At 37.8% G+C, this 18191-nt stretch overlaps 1 protein-coding gene across 2 annotated transcripts in view; it reads right to left on the bottom strand.

Annotated features, from left to right (window-relative positions):
- Positions 1–295: 295 nt before the first annotated feature.
- LOC136863045 (mitochondrial enolase superfamily member 1) overlaps positions 296–18191 on the bottom strand; it is a 197364-nt gene continuing 179468 nt past the window's right edge. For both annotated transcript variants that reach the window (XM_067139367.2, XM_067139368.2), the window contains one exon: positions 296–627. In XM_067139367.2, coding sequence (XP_066995468.2) covers positions 502–627 — 126 coding nt within the window. In that variant the 3' untranslated portion in view covers positions 296–501. The remainder of the gene's footprint in view (positions 628–18191) is intronic.

Genomic DNA, 18191 nt, shown 5'->3' with positions numbered 1-18191 from the left:
CTGCAGTACAAGTTAATATCAACATCACTATATCAGTCTAGTTCAACACTCCAGATGAAATTACAAATTACTTTGTAAATTTGCAGTTACTGGTATTTTTAAGTGTCAATATATCATTGCAATACTTCATGTAAGTTCAAGTTTTGCAATTATAATACAACACCTTCTGTATGAAAAGTACTGTAAGAGAAATGATGTTCAAATATCACCAGTCAATTTTTCATACCGGTAACTAATAATATATATAACACAAAACAGCCAGGAAAATTTCTTACTGGAATAATTATTCACAGAATTAATAATTTTTTATATAGCTTGCTTTTGTCTTTATTGAGTTTTCAAAAGGTGTTATAATTTACAAGGATTATAAATTCTCATATATACAAAGAACAGTGAGATTTATGACCAACATTAAAAATCATAATAAGTACCATGTTTGAGTAAACTGAAATATCCCATGACAATTAGGGAAACTAATATTCCAAACGCATTTTAGCAGCATTAATGACTGCTCTTAGAAGGATCAGGGAAAATGTTCTCTGCAAATAACTTCTGCCACACAGAGCCATGAGGATATTCATAATTTGCTGCTGATTCTGTTTTCAGTTTGGTGCTGTAGCCTGGGCTCTGCAAATTGAAAAGAAAAAAGTTACACAAATGACAGTATGTTTTGTCAACCCTTTCCCTCACATTATGAGCTTGATTTAAAACAGAAAAGAAACAATAATAAAAGGAATTCCTCTCCAAAGTTGTATGCTTTAAACACACAGCATATCCCATGCTAAGATTAAATTAGTCAATTTCCTTTATAAAGTAGTCATAATAGGACATTACTTAGATAATGGAGTTCTACTGCAAATAGAAGGTGTAGCATGAAAGAAAATCAATCCATTTTGTCCTCAGCTAATTTATTAAGATCTCTTTTTATCAATAGCAGCTCACAAGCTGAAACACAGATGAAGTGTTTTTTAGAAGCAAGGATTCTGTTAACACAACCCCGCTCCCCAACTGAATTCACTTAAATAAAAATCAGCCTAAAGTTGTTTCAATGTTGCATGAAATTATACTTTATTGCTAGCCCTGTACAGCCCTTGTAAGGCAGATCCTCTGACAAGGGCGGGCAGTAATAATAATTAATTTTGTATGGCTATTGCTGATCTGGTGCAACACTTATAAGCAGACTGTCTGATGAGGGTGGGCAGCACTGCCATGTATGGGAAACTGCATATTATTGTGGAGGAGGATAGTGTGGTGTGTGAGTTGCAAGAATGTTGGGGATGGCACAAACATCCAGTCCCCAAGCCAAAGGAATGAGCCATTTAAGATTAAAATCTCCAACGCGGCCCAGAGTCGAACCTCGGGACTCTGAACCGCAGATTCAATATGCTGACCATTCAGCCAAGTTGTTGGACCATATAAATGTTAATTCAGACATTACAATGGTGTCTGTGATACACTATTTACATCATTTTGCAGAGTCATTCCAAGATCATGTTGTCATCAGTATTAAACTGTCACTTACAACAAGACATTAATTAGAGGTATAAAATATTGTTCTTTCTTTGAACTTCACTGCACAATAGCTAATTCTAACAAATACTCGTAAATACGTTCTAATGGAATTACTGAGGGTGAAATGAGATATTTACAATGGGGTAGGCGCAATGTACCACTGCTTCTCGTTGGCCGTGTCAGTGAACCAGACTGATTCTGAAGGTCTTGGAATCCGCAGCAAAGCCCAGGAACATGCTCTTTCATGCCCATGGCTTGAATTTGCCTGTGCTCTTGGTTCGATTTAATCAGTAGACCAATGAACTAAATTTTCCACATCTGGTTTTTCTCCCATCCACGCTTCAAAGGGGGTAATTCCATCTAATGCACCAGTTGGACACGATTCCTGATGTGATTTGCTTTGTTTCCACTCAAGCATACACAATGTGAGGCATTTAAAGAAACTGTTACTCTTTCATTGGCTCGAATCCAACCGGCTGCCAGTCCGCTGACCCTCCATTACGTTATGCCCCCCCACCCTGGTCAGGTTAATGAAATGCTGCACTTCCCCTTCAGGTGCCCCTAGTGTTCCCTTAGTATTATCACTGTTGTTGCTATCCTTATTATAATGACTCATATTACAATTCTTTTTAACCCGTGAGTGGTCGCTATATAAGATTTTCTCTCACATTATTTTGTATTGTGAGTTTACATCTCAGTGATGGAAGGGAGGTGACTGTTCCCTCTCCTAGCTGAGCTGTTAACTGTCGTGATTAAGGCGATTCAAATTTGAAGGCTAAGCATTCCCTCCTCTAGTCGAAACAAAGATTCGGAAGAGTTCCTGCGCCTTGTGTGAGAGGTCCTCTCATCGCGCGACCAGTGGCGTTGGTGTTATGTTGAAGTAGCAAAGCAAAGTCACCTCCGTACAGGCCATGAAGGCCCTTGGAGGAGTGGAAGGTAAAGGCTTCCACCACTGTTAACCTCGGCACGTGATAGTGTAGTGTGGTTAGCTCTACGCCCGGCAGCCTTTGCCCCCAGGAATTAACCTGGTACTCATTTTTGGTGTAGGCTGAGTGAACCTCAGGGCCATATGCACCTCCGGAAGTGGAAATCTTGTTTCTTAAATTTTACGACTTCCTGACGGGGATTCGAACCCATGTCCTTCCAGGCAAACCGAGCACGCCTTTACCGCCTCGGCCAGGCAGCCCCTATGTTGAAGTAGAGAGGGAAATTTTCTCCTGTAGTAGGTGTTAGTATTTGACTTAATTTGTGCCCGTAACGTTCTCCATTTGCAATTACAGATAAATGAGTCTTCAAAATTTATGATTCGAGGAAGAATGCTGGGAAATAAAGCTGTTAAAAACTTCAGCTAACTCAAATGTTAGAGAGAAGACCTATTGTACTTTATTCTTGCATTTGTATTGCGACTGTCAGAATGTTCTATATTAAATAACAATGTTATTGGTTTTAAGTGCCAATAACTACTTTTTACAGTTTTTGCAGATGCCGAGGTGCTGAAATTTCGTCCCACAGGAGTTCTTTTACATGCCAGTAAAGCTACGGCTGATGTATCTGAGCATCTTCGAATACCACCAGACTGAGCCAGGATCGAAAATGCTCAGAGAACCAGCGCCTTAACCGTCTGAGCCATTCAGCCCGGCACTCTTGTGAATATTACGTACTTACATGTGACTGAACTAATGACTAATTTTCAATAAGGAGTAATTTGTTTCTGTAATATACAGACAATCATTTTTAAAAATCTATACTGTATAACGCATCTTTATGTCTCATTTCCGTAATTCGCTTCACTCTTATGCCCCACAATATTGTAGAAGATACATTTATTTTAAATGAAGTTTAATGTGAGAGAAAGTCTCACATACGACCACTCATGTTACAATTCAGCTACTGACCACTTGCGAGTTAAAAAATATGCAAGAGTTCTTAATGAGAATTTAATGGTCTGCCTATTATATTGGTAATACCAATATAATTGGTCTGTTATTGGACATTCTCTATGGGAATTGATTTCTGTAACATATTATATTGGTAATTTTATTTTTGTATTATTATTATTATTATTATTATTATTATTATTATTATTATTATTATTATTATTATTATTATTATTATTATTTTATATATATATATATATTGCGAATGAGCCCATTAGGACTACGCAAAGTACTTAGAGACAGGCATTTGCCTTTCTTTGTGCCCACACTTCCTTCATTCGTTTGCTGTGTGCTTCTTTTCTCTCTTGAGACCATGTTGTTCCGGTCTTCTTCTTTGGTTTTTCCTCTTGGTCAACTTGCCACTTATGAACTTTGGTTCTGAAGATAACCCGGCTTTGGATGTCTTCAGGTGTAATTCCTGCCAGTTTGAGATCTGTTTTAATTTCGCCAATCCATTTTATTGTGTCCGTTTTAGCTTTACTTCGGTTTTCATAAAATTCAACTATTTGCTTGGTAAGTCTATCTGGGTTCATCCTTTTTATATGTCCAAAGAATCTTAACCTGCGTTTTCTGATGTCCCTGTGAATGTTAGAAAATTGTTTGATTTCCTGTTTCCCTCTAAGGCGGTACTGTTCATCTACGAGTTTTGGGCCTAAAATTTTTCTAATGATCTTGCGTTCCTTTTTCTGAATATTTTCTAGATCAGTTTTCCTGTTCAAAATTAGTGTCTCTGATCCATAGAGGCATTCTGGTTTTATAACTGTATTATAGTGTCTTAGTTTAGCATGCTTGGAGAGACACTTTTTGTTATAGATATTTTGGGTGAGTCTATACGCAGTTTCCATTTTTTGGCATCTAACTTCATTGGCTTTTGTTTCCATTCCATTCTCCTGAATTATTTCACCGAGATATTTGAATTGCTGGACCCGTTTTATTTTGCCAAAGTCTACACATGTTTCAGCCCATTCTCAAGGCCATCTTCAGTAGCAGAACAAATTATTACATAACACAAAAACAAATTAAAAATCTTGATGAAGTGGAATGACAGTGATTATGGTTAATGAGTTAAAAACATATTGAGGTACAAAGTCCTCTCGTCTGATGGGTCGTTCTTGAATGACAAATAAAACTTGCTGTCTGTTAAAATGAAAACACTGTACTTGGCAGTGTAGTGAGACCATCAATACTGTGGATTAAAACATGTGTAATCCACTTCATCAAGATTTTTAATTTGTTTTTTTGTTATGTAATAATTTGTTCTGTTACTGAAGATGGCCTTGAGAATGGGCTGAAACATGTATAGACTTTGTTCCATCTAATAGATGAGTTGATTTGTATTGATAAGGAGGATTTTATAAATACTATTATTTGTAAAAAAAAAAAAAAAAAAAAAAAAAATTAGTAATAAATAAGGGTGGATTTCTATGACAAGTCATATTTTTTCCTTAACATTATATCATGTAGTCTTGTATTTTCAACATGTTTCCAGACATGTTAACCAAAATTAAACAGGTTTCATTAGGTATATAAATGTGTATTTTGGTCATTCCCATTTGAATTTTGTTTTATAAAAATCAGAGTAAGCTCTAGAAATTATTTTTCAGGATAGACTGGAATATACTTCTACTAAAGAATCACTGAAAAGTAGTGTATGGAATGTTAAGTTGAGAGCTGTTGTTTGCTGGTTGGGTCAATTCCTGGAAATTGGGCTATTGTTTTCACCTGTTTTAACTCAGTTGAAGAGATTCCCAGAAGTACTGCAGATTTCCAGGAATTTTCTCCAAAAGATTTAAACCTATTCAAGTATGCTCCCGTTACATCAAGTGACGTCGAAATAAGTTTTCCTTGCCACAAGACGATGCTCATCAACAACAAAAAGGATTTTCATTAAACAACCTTAACATGCATGTGGTCATAAATTGCAACAATCCTGATAATGTTGATGATGATGATGTTTGCTGTTTAATCGGCCCCAATCCTTATAATGGAGACTAGATCAGGTATGAAAATTTCATTCATAGAGCACATATTTTGTATGTACTGTAAAACTGATTGGATAAACAGTGAAAGTAACTGTACTGTTTATGTCTTCCACAGAGTCCATCCTTGCCTAGGAGTATGCAGTGTAATCTTAATGAGTTCATAAACTATTCAGCATTGTATAGTATTAGTTGAACTTTAGGTTAAGGATTTCAAAGAATTAAAAAGATTTTAAGTCAACATTAATTGCAGCCTGTAACAATTGTTATAAAAGTGTTTCTGTATGTAATGCAGATGCTATTCATTGAGCCATATTTTGAATGTTATAGGTCATATTTTTATATTTCTTGTCATAAATGTATACATATTTCATTCATTTTTAGGTCATAGAAACCTGGCCCCTAGTGATAAATGAGAATCTAAATGTTCATCTCGAGTGGCAAAAGACTGTGCATGAATTCAGAGGATTTATTACAGATAAGAATATCCTAACCCACATTCCAGACCTTTACGTCAGAGATTACCCCCTTTAGGATTCATTAAGCCTTTTGCCACTCAAGACAATCTTTCAGATTACCATTTATCACTAAAAATAATAATATCTTACAAGAACTCTCTAATTTAAAAAAGGTAATAATAATAATAATAATAATAATAATAATAATAATAATAATAATAATAATAATAATAATAATAATAATAATAATAATAATAATAAAATTACTGGTAGAATATAACAGGCAGACCATTAGTTGCTTATTAAGAATTCTTGCATATTTTATAAAAAATTGTAATATGAGAAATAATAATAAGGATAGCAACAACAATGATAATACTAAGGGAACACTAATGGTAAAGCACCTGAAGGAGAAGTGCAGCGTGTCATCGACTTGACCAGGGTGGAGAGGCATGATGTAATGAAGGGTCAGTGGACTGGCAGCTGGTTGGATTCGAGCCAATGAAAGAACAGTGGTTTTTCAAATGCCTCGCATTGTATGCTGGACTGGTGACAAAGCAGGACTTCATTAAGATAATTTCCAAATTTCAAATTCCTAGGTTATTGGACAGAAATAAACATAAATATTTCCAAATATTGAGTGTGACTTGATAAATCTGATGATGTTCTTTTAAGAACGAAACATGTCATTCTTTGTTTAATAGTGTGTATTTTTATTTCCAGTTTAATAGTGTTCTCTTTTACTGGTATGTTATAGTGTAATATTTATATTGAACTTGTGTGCTTGACAGACTGGAGAAATTTCAAGTTACATTTAACTGAGTCAACACTGGAAAGAATGGCTTCCTCCTTAACAAACTAAGTTCTCTTGACATTGCACAATACTTCACCAGTATCAACTCAGTTGAAGAGATTCCTAGAAGTACTGTATGTCTGACATAGCCTTACTATCTCCTGATTCCCATGCCGTCACTGCGGCTGCATTGTCTGCATTTGCCTCAGGCTTCACTTTTGCACAACTTACGTAGGTCCACGCATAATTTTTTATGAGTAATGCTTTCATATGTATTTTCCATGTTTCAGAATTGTCTTTTGAAAGCATTTTGATGTGCGTTATCGCAGACGACGCCATTTCTTGTTCTTCCTCACCATGTTACAGAATGTTCCAGGTAGATTACCAACACTTTTGCGTCTTTCTACTGTATAACTTCACTTCCTGATGTGCGACTCTGGACCCATAACCTATCAATAAGGCTGTGGATTACAAAATGAAATACGATGCTTGTTACTATAGAGTGCAGGTTATCAAATACGAAAAGGAACAAGTTTACTGGTAATACAATGAATCCGACTGAATAAGTCAAGTGACTGGCGCAAACTGAACTGAGCAAAAGATGGCTGCTCATAAAAACACCAAAGAATACTAGGTGGCGACACTAGAGGGCAGCTTGATTTGAATCATATTTAACCAAGTACACACTGGAGGGGTTCTCCTTTCAGTAAATATGAGTGCATTACCATACTGTGGCCAATCCAAAGATGACATAATACCACTGCTTCCCTTCGAGAAGTGCAAAGGGAAGTCCTCCTAAGTAGTACCGCTAAGAAACTTCAAAATATTAAACTTCTTAGTGAATTGCACTTTAAACTGCCGCACATGTGGCTCCCACAATAATTTGATATCTAAAAGGAGCCCAAGAAATTGGTAAGTGTCAACTACAGGAAGAGCCACATTCCCTAGGAAAAGCTCAGGATGGGAGTGAAGAGTGCACACCCAGCAAAAGTGTACAACAGAGGTCTTTGCGGCTGAAAACCAAAAGCCATGTTGTAAAGTCCACTATTACACTTGCTGTAATTGTCGCTCTGCGACTGCCATATTATGCGAGCTATAATGCAGAGCAAAATTGTCCACATATAGCGATGGTATTATTGCTGAACCAGTAGCAGCAACAATACCGTTTATAATTAAGATTCTATTAGAATAAAATTGATTGTAGCCACCTATTCAATACAATTCACCATTTGTGGTGATTAAATTCTAAGTGATTTGTATACACTACATAGGTACATGTTTCGCCCTGTTTTTGCGCATCTTCAACCTATTGTCAATCTTAAGGTCAAGACCCAGGTCTTGTCTTTGTTAAACATTTGGAACCAATATATACAAATATGACCTTATATTAAGAATCTTCCTATTTTTTACAAATAAAAAGAGGGCCTTACTCTAGGTGATATGTACAAAAATTACAAAAATGTGCAACTTCAACTAAAACATAATTTGTTAGATGAATACATTTAAATTATCTAACAATTTACAAACTGTTCAAAGCAACAATTGGATCTCTTCATTGGATGAACCGTTAGGCTGATAGTTTGTAGAAAGTATGTTCGTCCAAGGTATTTTTTGTTCACCTATGCCATTCGTTTGGCATCAACAAAATAGGAATCATAGTTTGTTGTCGTTCCTGCAAAGCTTGAAATATCCCGTGAGGAAAGAAGCATAGTAGGTTGTTGCTATTATAAGGAATTACGGAATTTTGTGGATTAAACTTCGTGTATGTTGGAGTGCTTTATTCAATGTCATATGGTAGTTAGCTGTTCCTCTATGAAGTGTTACTTGGATGCTTTTTAGATTAATGTTATCGGTGTTTCATTTTTCTGCCATGAGATTGTTAATGTATATTGTCTGTAAATAAATAGAAGAAAAAGAAATTTGGAATTATGAATGTTATAACCCGCGTTAATGATAATAGCGTAAATTCCACAATTGTGGTTGAACTTACATTTTCAATCTGATGTTAGCTGGATCCACTTGTTCAGGTTTGACAGCAACAAAATAGGAACCTAGTTTGGTGTCGTTCTTGTAAAGCTTGAAATATCCCATGACATGAGGAAAGAAGCATAGTAGGTTGTTACTATTATAAGGAATTAAGCAATTTTTGTGGATTAAACTACATGTATGTTGGAGTGTGTTATCCAATATCATTCAGTAGTTAGCTGTTCCTCTATGAAGTGTTACTTGGATGCTTTCTAGACTGATGTTATCAGTGTTTAATTGTTCAGCCATAGGATTGTTAATGTACAGTATATTGTCTGTAAATAAATAGAAGAAAAGGAAATTTAGAATTATGAATGTTATAACCCACGTTAATGATAATAGCATAAATTCCATGATTGTGGTTGAACTTACATTTTCAATCTGACGTTAGCTGGATTCACTTGTTCCGGTTGCATCTGAACTACTAACCTTTCTACTTCTAGTGAAATACTGATGCGGGAGCAGATGGGTGGAGTGTAGAGGGGGAAGGGGAGTGGGTTGTGCTTTGTGCGCATGTGTTATTGCTAAGATGCTAAGGAGGTGTTGCCCAAACTGGTGTGGGCGGGTCTAAGATTAGGCGTGGTAATTGGAACATTTGAGTGCTGTGGTTGAAAAATAATAGGGACCTTATTATGATTTACACTTTGGATCAACCTTAGAGTTATCTCTTATAATGGATTTTTGTTGTCAATGACGTCATAAGATTAATTTCTTTATTATAGGTTTGGTCCAAAAAAATCTATAAGTTCTCCATTTCACTCAATAACTTCCCCTTGTCTAAGTATCAACGATGGTTAGATCTTTCTCAATTGAAGTGAATTTGTGTCCCGTTTCTTTCATATGCCGGCTCATGGCTGAATACTTGTTATGTTTGGAGGCATTGTAGTGTTGTTAAACAAAGGCATAAAGTATAATTGGCCTAGCGGAAACGAAGTAACAGATATCATCAATAGAGTAGAAACCAACATTTCGAAACACCCCATCAAGATACAAAACGATGTTAGGTTCGAGGTAAAAAAGAAATTACCAAAACTGGCAGAAGAAATTAATGTAAATTTTCATCTCAATCACAGGAAACAAATTCAGAATTTTAAAGATTTTTTGACGACACTTTTGTGGTTATAAACAAAGACATTACTAATAGTGATGAAATACTGGATTCATTAAACAAAATAGACCCTAATATTAAATTTACAAAGAAGATGAAGTAAAAAATTCTTTAAATTTTTTAGATCTAACAATTATGCTTTTGTGTAACACCTTTGAATTTTGTATTTGTAGGAAACCTACTCATTCACCCATAACTATTAAAGATTCATCCCTGCACACTAAGACTCAAAAACAAGCCGTTTTTCATAGTTTAATATATGGGGCTCTAAAACTTCCACTTTCTCCGGACAATTTAAAAACAGAACTAAAATATATAAGACAATTAGCTCATTTCAATGGTTTTAAAATAAGTATGGTCAATCAATTAATTAATACAATAAAAATTAACCCATCCTCCAATTTAGTACCAGATAAATCTAAGAAAAATTACACCACATTTACATATAACAACCTAGCTATTCACCATATCACGAATGTTCTAAAACAACACAACATCAATATAGCTTTCAGGACAGTAAATAATAATCAAAACATATTTTTTAACCATAAGAAAGTCAATAAAAGTAATGTTTACTCAAGATCTGGAGTTTATAGACTAACATGCACACAATGTGGGTTCATGTATCTGGGTCATACTGGGAAAAGCTTTTATACAAGGTATTTGGAACACTACAATGCCTCCAAACATAACAAGTATTCAGCCATGAGCCAGCATATGAAAGAAACGGGACACATATTCACTTCAATCGAGAAAGATCTAACCATCGTTAGATACTTAGACAAGGGGAAATTACTGACTGAAATGGAGAACTTATACATTTTTTAGACCAAACCTATAATAAAGAAATTAATCTTAATGACGTCATTGACAACAAAAATCCATTATATGAGTTAACTCCAAGGTTAATCCAAAGTGTAAATCATAATAAGGTCCCTATTATTTTTCAACCACAGCACTCAAATGTTCCTATTACCACGCCTAATATTAGACCCGCCCACACCAGTTTGAGCAACACCTCCTTAGCACCTTAGCAATAACACATGCGCACAAAGCACAACCCACTCCACTTCCCCCTCTACGCTCCACCCATCTGCTCCTGCATCAGTATTTCACTAGAAGTAGAAAGGTTAGTTGTTCAGACACAACCGGAACAAGTGGATCCAGCTAATGTCAGATTGAAAATGTAAGTTCAACCACAATCGTGGAATTTACGCTATTATCATTAACGTGGGCTATAACATTCATAATTCTAAATTTCTTTTTCTTCTATTTATTTACAATAGACATTAACAATCTCATGGCAGAATAATGAAACACCCATAACATTAATCTAAAAAGCATCCAAGTAACACTTCATAGAGGAACAGCTAACTACCATATGACATTGGATAAAGCACTCCAACATACATGAAGTTTAATCCACAAAATTCCATAATTCCTTATAATAGCAACAACCTACTATGCTTCTTTCCTCACGGGATATTTCAAGCTTTGCAGGAACGACAACAAACTATGATTCCTATTTTGCTGATGCCAAACGAATGGCATAGGTGAACAAAAAGAACCTTGGACGAACATACTTTCTACAAACTATCAACCTAAAGGTTCATCCAATGATGAAAAAATCCAATTGTTGCTATGTACAGATTGTAAATTTTTAGATAATTTATGTTATGTTTTAATTGAAGTTGCACATTTTTGTAATTTTTGTACATATCACCTAGAGTAAGGTCCCCTATTTGTAAAAAATAGGAAGATTCTTAATATAAGGCCGCAGAGGAAAAACCCCAACGAATCCTGAAAGCAGGCAAATCAACACAGAAAACCTCTACAATAAGCCTGCAGCGGTAGATGGAACACTTCTGAGAACTTCTTGGGAACGCATCTTCGAACGAGTTTGAAATAAGAGGCATACTGGATTATACACTCCAACCACTCACAACCGATGAAGTATGGAGAATTATCCAAGAATCCAAGGACAAAAAGGCAGCAGGCCTGGACGGAGTGTACAATGAGCACATCAAGGCCACGGCGGCGGACACTGCAAGTGTAATGACGCTACTATTCAATGAATGCCTGAGAAGCATGAGGATCCCGAACATATGGAGACAGGCCAACCTAATCACATTGTACAAAGGCAAAGTCAACAGGGATGATCCCAGCTCATACCGAGGAATCACCCTGGAGTGCAATATCCTCAAAATGTTCTCAAACGCCATTCTGGCCCGCATTAGACCAAGAATAATGGAAGAGATACCACCCAACCAATACGGATTAATGGACGGCAAATCGACACTACAAGCCATAGGGAAAGTAAGAAACGAAATAGACACCGCACTAGCACAACTATCCACACCACTGTACACTATATTCATCGACTATCAAAAGGCCTTCGACAGCATCGACAGGAAGATACTGATAGGAAAACTGGAAGCAACACTAATCAACTTGCAGCATGAATTGGAAATCATAAAAGTTATACTTAACATAAACTACGTGAAAATCCACGATGGGACAACAATCTCAGCACCTATAACGCAGACCAAAGGGGTACTCGAAGGAGACCCAATGAGCCCGGTATTGTTCAACCTGATGACAGCCGACATTGCAAGTGCAACAGAGCCAGCAAGGGTCAATCTTGTAATGTATGCCGACGACATGGCTCTGTTATCAAGAGAGCCCACCGGAATCCAGAAGGCATTCAACAACCTACAAGAACGGGCAGACAAAAACTCATTAAGTATCAACAGTGAGAAAACAAAAGTGATGAAATTTAGAAGAGGAGGAAGACTGGCAAAAGACGACGTATTCTCAAACAGCGGGGACCAGCTTGTAATAGCAACGTCATTCAAGTACCTAGGTATCACACTACAGACCACAGGAGCAACTTACACACTACACGTCAAAGAAAGAGCAATAGCAGCAACTAGAGCAATGTTCGAAATTCCCAAGCCCCAGAATCTATTGGTGAAAATGGCCATGGCATTTTTCAAACTCAAAGTTGGCCCGGTAGCCACGTATGGTATACAATTAATCTGGCACAAACTAACCACAGCAAATCTAAAAAGGATTGAAAATATCAAAGCCAGATACCTCAAGCGGATCCTCCAACTATCAAAATACACAAAGAACAGACTGGTGTACACCCTGGTGGATGAGCCGTTCTTCCTAGAGGACATAAAAACCTCCTTGAACCTTCCGGACAAGGAAGCATCCGCGATAGTCCTGGAAGAAAGACAACGAAAAGCACAGCAAATCTCGGAAGATTTCTATGAAACGGAGGCAGTGAGAAACGATGAATGGAAGGGGCCGGGCTACAATCTCTGCCACACCTTCACCCGATTCGCCATCCATGGGTTCCACGGAAAGGTATGCCAAACCGCTGGATACCACGAACCAGATGAAGAATGTACCTGCCAACTTTGTGGTGGAAAATTCCCCAGGTACCACCTCATCAACTGCACCGCAAGAACAATACCCATTACCGCACTCGCTAAAGACTGGTAAAGAGGAACCGCATGCACCTACAAGCGGACGAAGCATGTTCAACAGATTGTTGTAAATTAGACAAACAGAAGACTTTTCATCACTGTGCCCTGCAATATGCGATCTCAATAGATTGTTGCCAATTAGACATGCAAATGGCCTCTCAGCACTGTGCGTTACAATATGTGACTGAGGCAGAGCTCAGTCCTAAATGTCCTCCCACAGATGGAACACAAGAACAGATGAACACCACTATACCTGCTTACAAACTGAACGCTACAATAGTCGTCTCCCATTATGATCAGCAAACGCACTTGGGCCATCTCTCTCTCGCCCCTTAAAAGCCACCCCACACGTGAGACGATAGAATAGCCTACTATCATTATGACTATCAATGTGTCTCCTAAGAAAAACGACCGATTAAATGCGCTCCCACAAATAGAACAACCAAATGGCCTACCCCCGCTATGAGTAACGCTACGCGACCCAAGAGAGGTTTTAACCTAAAGGAGCTCCAAAGGAGTTTAAAAAGAGGTCCCACAAACGGAACGGAAGTCGATCCCCACTATGACTGCTAGTGAGTACCTGACAAGGACTATCTGACTGTGTACATTGTTACTCTATGAAATTTAATTACCTATTGTAATCCAATCATTGTGTATTATTCTGTGTATGGCCATTGGCTGCAATAAATTATAATTAAATATTTGTATATATTGGTTCCAAGTGTTTAACAAAGGCAAGACCTGGGTCTTGACCTTAAGATTGACAATAGACTGAAAATGCCCCAAAACAGGACGAAACATGCACCTATGTAGTGTATACAAATCACTTAGAATTTAATCACCACAAATGGTGAACTGTATTGAATAGGTGGCCAGAATAAATTTTATTCTAATACAATCTTAATTATTGTTGTCTTCAATATGGAACAAACAGGAGATTAGTTACTTGTAATACCGTTTATGGCAATCACGAACAGAGTGACACTAAGAACTGATCCCTGTGGGACTCCATTTTCCTGAACATGGTATTGCGAGTATGACCTCCCTACTCGGACACGGAATAGATGGAGGGACAAAATGTTTGCAATAACTACTGGTAAATTACCTCGGAATCTCCAATGATGCAGGACTGAAAGGGTGCCATATCACCATGTGGTGTCATCGGCCGTTTCTAAGTCAAAGAAAACGGCCATCAAATGCTGCTTTTTTTGGAGAAATCTGAATTAAACTCTCCAGGCGTACCAAAGTGGTCAGTGGTTGAGCGAGCAGCTGGGAAACCACACTGGTACTTGGAAAAAAGTCCTTTTTTTCTCCAGACCCCAAACAAGTCGGCGATTTACCATCCTCTCAAATAGCTTACACAAACAGTTAGTAAAACAAATAGGTCTGTAACTTCCTGAATACCTAGGATTTTTGTCAAGCTTGAGGACAGGAATTACTATGCCCTCTTGCAACCGAGATGGAAACTCACCCTCTATCCAGATTCGGTTGAACACATGAAGGAGATAGAACAGACTATCCTCACTAAGGTGTTCCGACATCTGGTTATGGACAATGTCTGGTCCGGGAGACGTGTCCCTGCAAAGCGCCAAGGTGCTGCGGAGTTATCACTCTGTAATGGGCACATAGTCCTCTGAAGCTTGAGTGGCAAAACTGAAGTGATGACGTTCTGCTCACCCAGGTGAAAGTCTAATGGGGCTTATGGTTCCAATCTGTAGCTAGCTTCAGGTAGTTTTAGTCTCCCTTTTTAGATGGCGCTGGAGGTCATTCATAACGTGTAGATAGTTATATACAGGTTCTGTAGATGGCACGCAAGTAAGCATGAAATGAGCGATGTTATTAATTAAAGGCAGTTTGTCTCGAAGTGAAGTATTTCAAGTATTTCAAGTCTAACCTCAATCAGTGGGCCCTTCTAACAAATTAATTAGTCATATAACGTCAAGCATTGTGGAGATAATATTGCTGGATTGCATCGAATTCGACTTTACCCAATCGATTAACCTTGTTCGAACTTATATCGATTTTAAGCGATAGTTCCCATGATGCTACAGTATTTGTGTTGTTTGAATTTCAAGTGCTCATGTGTTTGTGCTGTAAATCTTTGTTCCTTGTGCTTGTTCATTTGAAATATATCTTCGCCAGTCCTCCTGAAATCCTGTATTTCCTGTTTGAGTACACATCAGAGGCTGAAAGCTGAATGGTTCTATTAATGTAGTTCTATATATTTCCTGTCTCAGTGCATTTAATTCTGTTTTTTTATTTTCATGTGGTACTTGGCTATTGATGTGATACCCCATCCTCTTGCATATGGTGTGCTCTGCTGTCTTGCTTTCGAAGGGATTTCTTATTTGTTATAATATCACCTTTGTGTTAATGTGTCAATCATTCATTTGAAGTTAAAGCTGCTTTGAGGTGGTGTGGTTATGTTCTCAGTAACATAGTATGCCATATGAACTAGGGGTATCAGATCATTATTTACAACATAGTAATTACTTGGAAATAAAAATATATGAATTACAATGTATTGGGCATGGAAGTAGTAGAACTGCATTATTATCAACAGCGGCGGGGGGTGGAGGGGGGGGGGGCGAGGGGCAGGGGAAAGGAGGGGGGAGGAGCTGTAAGCATACTCGGATGTGCTTCACTGCGCCGGATGTCGCTTCTCTGCGCTATCTGTTGATAATAGCAGTAAGATAGTGCACAAAATGCGCACTGTGGCGCTATCTCTGATGGGAGACTGAAACTACTAGCGCCGAGTGGCTTGGTACCAAAATTTATCATTGAGTTTCATCTCTATTCTATCCTCTTTGGTTCTGCTTCCCGCTTCAGAGCGAGGAAATCACTGTGGTAATTCCTGAAGCCAGACACATCCGAGAAATGACTGGCTAGATGGTTAGCAATCGATAGCAGTTTAGTAATGATACTGCCTGCAATGGAAATTCCCGGTACTGAAGATGGTCCTTGTATACCCAAAATACGTCAAAGTTTAGTCCACACTTGAGGTGACGGAGTACGTGATGTCATAGACGACACATATCTCTCCCACAAATCTTTCTTACTCTGTCAGATAAGAACTTGCACCTTAGCATGGAGTTTCTTAAATAATACCAAATTGGCCACAGTAGGCTGCCTATGATAACGTTTATGAGTGTGACGGTGTTCTTTCATAGCTGCTGCAATTTCTTCGTTCTATCAAGGAATGAGTTCTCAGCTAGAAGTCCCTGAAAACGATGGAATGGTCTCCTCAACAACAGCAAGAATAACTTGCGTTATGCAATTTATATCGCAGTCCATGTTCCGCCTGGTCACGTCGTTAAAGACAGCTATTGATGTGAAATTTCGCCAATCAGCATGTTTAAGAATCCATTGAGGAGGACCCTCAATAGATTTCTGTTTCAACAAAGTAAGAACAATGGGAAAATGGTCACTGTCACAGAGATCATTGTATGTATTCCACCGAAACAAGGGAACCAGCATTTGACTGCACAGACTAACTTCTATGTAAGAGTATGTGCCGTAATGTACACTGAAATAAGTTGGTTCAACTGTGTTCAAAATACATAAATCCAGCTCTCTTACTAATGTTTCCAAGTCCCTTCCCCTGCGGCAAGGCGTTTCAGAGTCCCACATAAGGTGATGGGCATTAAAATCACCCAATAAGAGGAATGGAGGTGGAAGCTGATCTATAAAATCAGTTACATTATTTATATTAAAAGGCTGGCCTGGTGGAAAATAAACATTACACACTGTTGCTATGACAGGCACCGGAACACGAACTGCTACAGCCTCCAGCAGGGTTCTTAGAGGAACCTCTTCACTGTAAGTATCAGAACGGACAAAAATGCCAACGCCACTGGAAGCCTGGATGGCATAATGTCGTTCTGTCGAGTATACTATACTCCAAAGGCGATCTTTAATCCACCTATTCAACACATTAATTTCCACTTATAGTGGTTACATAAACATACTATCAGTTAAATGGGACATGTTTTGCCCTCAATTCAGGGCATCTTCAGCCTAAAAACAATATTCACGGGTACACCTTATATTAATATCAAAGCTAAAAGTTTAGCCAGTTACTAAAATTCAGTATATAAAAATGTGAGAAATGATACATTATACAAACACGTTGATGGAAAACACTGTCAATGATTAAACCATAAAAATATTTTGTCAGAGACTAAAACTTATTCTGTTACAAAATTTCTAATTAAAACGGTTCATTAAAAAAATTTTAGTGGAAAAACAGTGTGACAATGATATAATGCCAATGACATGAGGGCGTGAAGAACAAGCACTAAAATGAATGTCATAAAAACATCTTCAAGGCTGCTGATGAAATCATGAGCATAATGTGAAACTGAAGCATCAGTTGAATTATTGCAGAAGGGGCCTTTAGCACCGGTAGGCAATAAAATTGACTGAGACCATGTCAGGAAGTGTCAGTAGATATTGGAAAATGTTCTATGTTTGTTGAAAGCTGTTATTTGCTATCTACTGTTGCGTTGGTAGCCGCCCTTCTGTTGGCTCTGAGTCTCGTGAGATTTATAACATGTAATATACTATACTCACCGAATACTAATGAGCTGACGCAGCTCAGCAAGATGCCTATCATAACTGTCACAATTCCACTGTAACAGTGCATAGTGTGGACTAAAAGGGAAGAGTGTTAGGTTATACTTAAAACCTAAGCACTAACGTCAACATCTACATCCGTAGATGTAGATGAAATCTCGACGTCCAACCTGTCGTCAACAGATGAGGGGACTGACGCCCAGAACTTCGACTTATTTTGGGGGTGGGATTTCTTCCTACGAGGGTAGTACACAGGTGTACCTATGGCACTTCCAGATGGAGGGCATGATTTCCCCTTCACAGGAGAAGT

This window comes from Anabrus simplex, chromosome 2 (assembly GCF_040414725.1).
Source record: "Anabrus simplex isolate iqAnaSimp1 chromosome 2, ASM4041472v1, whole genome shotgun sequence".
In the NCBI taxonomy this organism is placed as follows: Eukaryota; Metazoa; Arthropoda; class Insecta; order Orthoptera; family Tettigoniidae; genus Anabrus; species Anabrus simplex.
This window is presented reverse-complemented; position numbering and strand designations above follow the sequence as displayed.